Genomic DNA, 8,053 nt, shown 5'->3' on the forward strand with positions numbered 1-8,053 from the left:
CATGCAGGGACCTCCCAGGGTGGTGCTGGGTGTCCCCAGCCACCTATGGACAGTGCTTTCCCAAGCCTGGGATCGCTGAGCTCCCGGCACCGACACCCTCCTGCCGCTCCAGGTGCCACCACCCCGATCCCTGTCACATGGAGCCGTGCAGAGGCACCGGTCCCCAAGCAGCCGAGGTTGCTAGGCCAGCAGCCAAGGTTCCCGGGCCAGTGCAGGCTCCAGCACATCTCTCTGCTTGCTGGCAGGGCAGGGCAGGGGGAAGCCACCAGCTTTGTGGTCGCAGAGGGGTGCCAGCAGCACCCACCAATGCCTGGCTCAGCAGGAGCCCCAGTGCTGGCACCCCTGGTCACAGACTTCCCAGAGGTTCCTCCCCTCCCTCCCTCCCCAGGACTAAGCTGCATGAGGCAGCTGTGGGAAAAGATAAAGGGGCTCCGCAGCAGCCGGCTTTGCACAGGGAGGGCAGAGAAAGGGCCCTGGGGGTCCCAGCCACTGGACAAACCCCCAAGGCCAGGCTGGGCATGGGGCTGGCTGAGATGCTGGGAGCAAGGAGCAGGGGCAGCTCCACATCCCCAGCCAGGCTCCAGCCCTCCCTGCGAGGTCCCTGGGGACCCACACACCCTCCCCATTGCCCACCCAGCCAGCACTGCCACCGTGGGCATGGCAGGGCAAGCAGCTCCAGCAAGGACACCCTGGCAGGGGGATGAAGCAGGCAGCGCGGGTTCGCCCTTGTCCCGGACGATGCCTGAGGACCGCAGAGCCCGAGGCTCATCTGGGTGAAACCAGCCAGGAGAGACGGCTCCTGCCCCCCCCCCTGGCCAGTCGTGCCACCGAGCCCAGAGCAGCGCCAGCACAGTGGCACGGGCCGGACGGGAATGCAACAGCCCGGGAGCAGCCGGTGCTGCCAGCGATGCGGGTTGCACCCCCAAAGGCATGTGCAGCCCTGGCGTATTGAGAGGTCACGGCCTGGCCAGAGCAGCCCTGGTCCAGTTTTAGTCCCTGTGAACCAGGGCAGGAGGTGGATCTCACCCTCAGAAGGACTCCAAAAGCCGTGGCAAGCTGCCCAAGCTGGTCCAGCAGCCTGGACTGGCTGCGTCCTGCCCTTAGAAGCATCTCCAGCACCAGCTCCAGCCCCACACATGCATGGACCAAGACAGCCCTTACCCTGACCTCCCATATGACCAGGGCCAGCCCCAGCTCCAGCACTTCTTAGAGAAAAGCCAAGGGGAAAAAAACTGAGCCATGAGCTCCAGGTCTAGCCCAGAGACCTTATCGCCCAGAGAACAGCATGGACAGCTTGACCATATCCTTCCCTCCAGCTGCCTGTATTTGCTGCCTGTAGTTTGCTTCACCGTGGTGGGGAGACTGGGGCTCCAGAAACACCACTCCAGCAGCCCCTGGCTTGCAGAGAGCCCTGCCAGCATGAGTGCGTGGCCAGAGCTCATTTTCCTCATTACCCTCGAAATCATGTGCAAATGAGAGTGATGCTTTAAATAACCCAGGCGATGGCCGGCAGAGTCAGCAGATCTGGCAGCAAGGAGGTGGGATCCTGCACAGGTTTTGCCGCAAAGTTTGCTTGGCCCCCACCCAACAGCAGTGCCCTTTTTGCTCGCCATCCTCTTGACGCATCCACAACCCATGGAGGCATCTGCAGGACCAGGGCTGCCGTAGCATCACAGCATGTCCCAGGTGGGATGGAGCCTGGCAGGGACAGGGACATGGCTCAGCCCAGGCGGCTCCCCGGGGCTGAGGACCAGCTCGGCCTCCCCAGCACTGGGCTGAGCTGCACGCCACTGGGCAGGCTCCACCACGGATGCTCAGCAAAGCTGCTCTTCAGATCAGCATCCCCCCATAGCCCTTCAAAGACACCCAATAAGCTGAGCTTGGGGATGCCCATTCCCCTTTCCTGACTTGCCAGGATCTTGGGTGGGCAGAGGGTGCACTGCTCCTCTGCACCCAAAGCAGCCTGCACCCCCCATGCCTGGCAGTAGCCCAGCCAAGGTCCTGGCAGCAGCCCAGCCAAGGTTCTGGCAGCCATGCCTGTGGGGACACGGAGCTGCCTCCTGTTCCCTGGCTCCCCCCTGGGGTTGGCCTTGCTGGCCCCCAGGGCACAGCCACCATGCTGGTGGCCACCACACCCATGGCCCCTGCCAGGGACAAGGATTGGGTCCCCGAGGTGGCATCGCTGCAAGCACACATGGCCAGGGGGAGCACCCCGGCTGCACCCAGGGGACAGGGCTCTCCCAAACCATGGGGCGGTGCAGGGACTGTGGGCACTGGGTGCTCTGCGGCTGAGCTGCTCATGCCCAAAGCAGCTCATATATCCACGCACACCCCCACGCACAAACCTGCACACCCAGCCCCCCTCACCCACGCACACTCATGCACAGACACACGAACCCCCCAGGGATGCTGGAGGCCAGAGTCTGACAAATCCGAGCAGGAACAGTCATCCGCAACCTCCCTCCAGCCCACATCCCGTTTTGCAAGCCCAAAGCCCCACATCCCTCACGCCAGACACACCCTCCGGAGCCCATGGCACCCCTCTGCTGCTGCTTAAATATATTTGGAGGGGTGAAGGTGCCTTTGAAATCCCAACCTTCCCCAGGAGCCCCGCTGGGAATGCCCCTGGATTTATATAGCGGAGACAAGTGGGAGCAGGAGCAGCAGCGGGGCGCAGGGTGCCCAAGCCCTTGTGGGATGCCACAGGGATGCCTCACCAGAGGCAGGGAATTTTCCCCCAGAACATAAAAAAAAAAAAGACAAAAAAGCTCAGTGAAGCAGAGCCCCTGGGCTGGCTGAGCCCTGGCCCCCGCACTCGTGACGAAACCTTGCCTGGCTCATTTCCCCTGGCCCCCGCGGGACGGCCTGACTCAGCGGGGCGGCAGGAAAGCCCCAGCTCCCCCTGCTTCCACGTCCCCACATCCCCTCGTGGCTGCCAGCACAGCAAGGGGGTGATGGCATGGGGATGTGTTTGTAGAGCAACAGAGGAGTGCACTCGCGGGGGGCTGCGCCATCATGTCCCTTTGCTGGGCGTCCCTACCCTGGTGAAGGTCCCTCTGTGCCATGGTGGTGATGGCCCATGCCGTGGTGGGGATGGCCCACAGGACATCCCGCTGGCAGGGGACCCGTGAGAAGCGTGTGCTGGCCCGGCCAAACTTGCCAAGGCTTGCTGGGGAGGGAGTTAATCACTAATTTAGCCAGTAAATTATTAGCAAGCGGAGGTGGGTTGCTGGGGGGAGCGCAGGCTCCCAGCAGCCCCAGAGTGGGTGGCACTGATGGGGACATCCCGGGGCTGGCAGGCAGCGCTGCCACCCCCGGCTGTCCCCAGCGTGCAGAGCAGCGGCCGCCTGGCCGAAGCTTCCCGGCGTGCGAGGGGGGAGCAGAGCCACCGGCATCCTGCCTGCGCCCGGCTGGCGGGAGAGGAGCCAGGATGGCAGCACCGTGACCCACACGCTGCCCGGAAAGTCACCCAAGCGCCAGCTTTCCCACGCCGACCCCCTGCCCCTCATCTCTCCTCCCAGGCTGCTCTGGTTCTTCCTGGCGGCACAGGAGGACAATGAGGCTCTTCCAGCAAGGGAACTGGGACAAGGCCACCACTGCAGGGTGGCTGATGCCACCGGCTGGGCAAAGGGTGCCTGGGTCATCTCTCACAGTGGGGCTGTTCCAGCCCATCCTGCACCACTGCCTGGTTTAAATATGCCTGGGGGAAGTTGCTCCCTGCCTGTCAGCCACCCCCACGTAGCGCAGATCCTGGCACTACACAGACAGCGTGTCCGGGCACCCGCCCCAGCAGTGCACAGCACGCCAAGGACAGGGTGCACAGCATGGCAGGAACAGGGCGCACAGCACATGGAGGATGGGGTGCACACATGGATGGGGTGCACAGCATGGCAGGAGCAGGGCACACAGCACAGCAAGGACGGGGTGCACACACGGATGGGGTGCAGAGCATGGCAGGAACAGGGTGCACAGCACGGCGAGGGTGGGCTGCAGACATGGATGGGGTGCACAGCACACTGGGGATGGGGTGCACAGCACACTGTGGAAGGGGTGCACATGTCAGGGATGGGGTGCCCAGCATGCCAGGGATGGGGTGCTGAGCCAGATCTCAAACCAGCAGCACCCTATGAGCCCTGAGCCCCACTGGTGGCTGCTGAGCTGTGGAGGGGTGGGCTGGGAGTGACCCACGGACACAGGTTCATCCCTATTTTAGGAATTAAAACTAAAATTAGATTTTAGGAAAGGTGTTGTAACAGGAGACGCGATGGCTCTGGGCAGGCTGAGCATCAGTAGCACCAGGACAACCAGCAGAAGGGACGGTGCAAGGGGGGCCACTGTCGACAGGGCACGGAGACGGGCCGAGAGCCGCTGCATCCCCCTGCGGGAAGCCAGGCAAGCATCCCGCAGCACCAACGGGTGCCCCCGAAGGGTTAAGCCCCAGCTGGCAGTTTAGGATTTCAGGAATTTGAATCTGAGTTCATTTCCAACCAGAAAACACAAATCCCTTCACATGGGCCTGAGTCAGCCCTGCTGAGCATCCCCAGAGCATCCCCTGGGAGCGGAGTAGGGGTTCCAGCGCAGGCTCCCAGGGCGATGCTGGGGCTGGGGGGTCAGTGACTGGCTGGGGAGCCACGGTGGCAGAAAAGGGGCTGAAGGAAGGTTTGTTCCTCATAAAATCAAAACCCCAGGGCTGACCCCATAGTGCTTCATATTTTCCCCTCTCATATGGATCAGGAGAGACTGAAACAGAGGAAAACGAATTGTGGGGAGGGGAGAGCAAAGACCGGGGACAGTTTCCCCTCTTACCTCCCTGCACCCAAATGCACCCATCACACAAACCCACCCAAAACCAGCCCAGGTCGCTTCTGCTCCAGTCTGCTATTGGGATTTAGACTGATCTTATCTGGAACAAACTGGGAGCAGAGGCTGCTCCCAGTGCCTGCCCCAGCTCTTCGTGCACCCCTGTGGTGCCTGCACCAGGGCACAGCTCAGCACCAGGGGACCCAGCAGGGCAGGGATCACTGCCTGGCTCCAGCACTACTCCAAAATCCATCAGGAACATTTTCAGCTATAAGTCAGCTCAGAAGCACAGTCTGGGTGGAAAGGGGACGCATCCTGCCAGCCCCTGGGCAGCAGCCCCATGCAGCACCGTGGGCTGAGCCGGGCGGCCGGCTGCCCTCTGACTCACGCCAGGAAGGGTGGGCAGGACGGGGGCTGAGCAGCAGGAAGGCATGAGGCAGCGGAGCCTCGGAGGAGAAACCAGATGGGCCCAGGCCTGAACCGGTTCATCCTCCCTCGCCCTGCCTTTGCCACGCATGGCTCTGCCCCCAGATGAGTCAGAAGCGCCCGTAGTGCCAGCTCAGGGCTGGGGCACCCGTCGGGGACATGGCACTCTGCTTCGCTGCCTGCAAGGTCCACCCTTCACCAGCACCCAGCACCCTGTGGCATCCCCCATCCCAACCGCTGGCAGCACCCCGCGTCCCCGGGGATGTCCCTGGGGATGCTGCCGGGGGGGTCTGTCCCCACCGTGGCAGCACCCACCCCGTCTCCCAGCACCGCGCCCAGCCGCAGCGGTTGCACAACGCCGCTCCCCTCCCGGCCCAAGCAAACAAACCTGCCGGAGCAGAGCCATGCCCAGCGCAGCCACAGCAGGATCTAAAGCAGACCACGAAACCCACAGGGCTGAAAACGAAGCAGCACGTTCAGCAGCGGCTCCTCAACCCGGGAACAGCCAAAAAACCCCAACGGCACTCTCGATCGCACTTTGGACACCCTTCACCCGCTGCCCCCGCTCCCCAACCCCAACCACGAAGTTGGACTCGGGTCCCCGGCCTCCGCCCCTCTCCCATGGCTTGGGGCTGCGTCCAGCCCAGCGGGCGAGGGATTAGCGTCCGGCTACGTGCCGGCGGGTGTTTTCCCGCCGCGTTGATGCCGGTCTCCCGCTGCTACCCAGGAACAAGGCTGCTGCGTGCTTGCGTGCGAGGAATGTGCATGTGAATAACAAACAGCATTCGGGGCCTTTGAACATCTCTGGAGAAGCCGGTTGGGGCTGGACGGAGCTCAGGCATCAGGCAGCGCGCGATGCTTGCCCTGAGCTGCCCTGCCCAAAGAGCCTCTGCAAAGGAGGAGATCCCCCCCCTGCCCACCCAGACCTGTCTGATCCAGGCAAGACCCTCCTGCCCCATTCCCTCCCCTTTGAGCAGCCTTTTAGGGGTGATGCTCCAAAGCCACGGGGTGCAGGTGCCCACACAGGCACCCCAGCTAAGCCCAAAGTGCCACCTGGCCCAGCACAGAGACCAGGTTCAAGCCCACCAGCAGAGGTGATTGCACCCACAGGATGGTCAGGATATGTCCCACGGGCAGGAAGGTGGCTGTGGGGAGATGCAGCATCCCCATGGAGCAGCTCAGTTCAAGCTGGGTACCATCCCCAAAACCCTGTGCTGGACCAGGACCCGCTGCCCTCATCCCAGCTGCAGTCACATCACCCCACGTGTCCCTTTGTCCCGCCAGAGTCCCACCAGTGCCTGGCCAGGCTGGAAAAGAGCTGCCAGCCCTTTGGTGCTCACCCCACAGTGGGTGCTGCTCCGCAGCAGCGTGGGACCCAGCATCACCCCTCCCTGGATAAGGCCCTGCTCATCCCCCAGCACCGGCCCGGCAGCATTGCATCTGCTCCGGCATGGCGCAACCCCCGCCGTGGCGGCGTCAAGGCCGGGTGCAGGCAGTGCCGCCGTGGGGCGGTGACCCGCAGCAGTGTCCCTCGGTCACCCACACGGGGCCCTGCAACACCTGGGAGCTGCGGGACCAGAGGGGTCCCTAAGGCAAAGGGGCCAGGTCAGACTCAGGCATCTCCGGGGCTCCCATGCTCCAGATGCCAGGGGCAGCAGGGAGTGGGTGGTCCCTGGTCCAAGATGTCCCAGTAAATGCCCCTGGGCTCGGCAGGGGACAAGCAGCTTCCCCCCTTGTGCCCCACTGTGCCCAGACGAGGGAGAGGAGCTGAACCTGGCACGTTCTCCCTCTGCCGAGCTGGTCAGTGCCAGCGGGAAACTCAATCCAGTGCCGCGGGAGGAGACCAAACAAAGACTTTTATGTACATCTCCCAAAAAAAACCAAACCCAACCCCACAACACCAAAAACCAGAGGTTTTTGAACAAAACAGCCCTAAGTCTGTCTCTGCCACAGGCCCTGCTGCTGGGGGGATTCCTGTGCCCAGCTCCAGAGGACGGAGGGTCTCCCCCTGCCCTGCAGTGCCCATCCCACACCATGACCCCCACGCCTGCTCCCTCCTCCCCACGGAGGGCGATGCCCTGGCCACAGGCTCAGCAGCTCCCACGGCCAAGGATGCTCCAGAAGCACCAGGGCCCCTGGTGAACCATGGGCACCCCGGGCTGGTGGGCACCTGCCCCGCAGGGCTGGCAGCCAGCGCCCACCGGCATGGAGCATCACTGGTGCCTTCCTCGCTGCGGGAGGGCGGGCAGCAGCTGGCAGAGCGAAGCGGCTCGGAGGCAGAGGCAAGGCAGGGATGTTCCCAAAGCAGGGATGGTCCCCACGTGGGGACATTCCCAAGGCAAGGCTCTGTCCTGGTCTCAGAAGATACCCTGCATGTGTTGGGATTGGAGTTGGGATCACCTGCATTGGGTGCCTGGGAGCCGGCAGCCCTGCTCTCCTGCTCCACGGTCACCCCAGCTTTGGGGCATGTCCCTTCACACAGGGAAACCCCCCAAGGGGCATCGCGCCTAGCACTGAGCAGAGCTGGCCAAGGGAAGGAGCCAGGACAAGCATCCCAGGAGCCACCAAGGTTGCAGGAGGGCAGGGAGGTCCTGGCCCAGGTCCCCTGCCAGCTCCAGGGCAGAGCATCCCATCCATCCCTGCTCCATGGGATTGTCCCATCCTCGGGACTCCCATAGCAGAGGGGTCCAAGCCTCCCAAAACAGGGCTGGGAGCCCAGCTGCAAGCAGGGACAGATCCCTGCCAAGGAAGGGCAGGAGGGCACAGAGAAAGGCACCATGCTTTATCAGTTGGAGCCGGGACCTGCGCTGAATACCACTGCTCTTTC

General features: G+C 63.4%; 2 protein-coding genes across 3 annotated transcripts in view; one reads left to right on the forward strand and one right to left on the reverse strand.

Annotated features, from left to right (window-relative positions):
- The window catches only part of NIBAN2 (niban apoptosis regulator 2), a 26,645-nt gene extending 19,967 nt beyond the window's left edge, over nucleotides 1-6,678 (reverse strand). Inside the window, 1 exon segment of the mRNA XM_035892023.1 lies at nucleotides 6,648-6,678. Coding sequence (XP_035747916.1) covers nucleotides 6,648-6,678 — 31 coding nt within the window.
- The window catches only part of LOC104124138 (syntaxin-binding protein 1), a 41,725-nt gene continuing 40,073 nt past the window's right edge, over nucleotides 6,402-8,053 (forward strand). For both annotated transcript variants that reach the window (XM_009636448.2, XM_035892027.1), the window contains exons 1-2: nucleotides 6,402-6,407; nucleotides 7,535-7,539. In XM_009636448.2, coding sequence (XP_009634743.2) covers nucleotides 7,537-7,539 — 3 coding nt within the window. In that variant the 5' untranslated portion in view covers nucleotides 6,402-6,407; nucleotides 7,535-7,536. The remainder of the gene's footprint in view (nucleotides 6,408-7,534; nucleotides 7,540-8,053) is intronic.

Source organism: Egretta garzetta, unplaced genomic scaffold, assembly GCF_000687185.1.
Source record: "Egretta garzetta isolate BGI_Z169 unplaced genomic scaffold, ASM68718v1 scaffold344, whole genome shotgun sequence".
NCBI classification, from domain to species: Eukaryota; Metazoa; Chordata; class Aves; order Pelecaniformes; family Ardeidae; genus Egretta; species Egretta garzetta.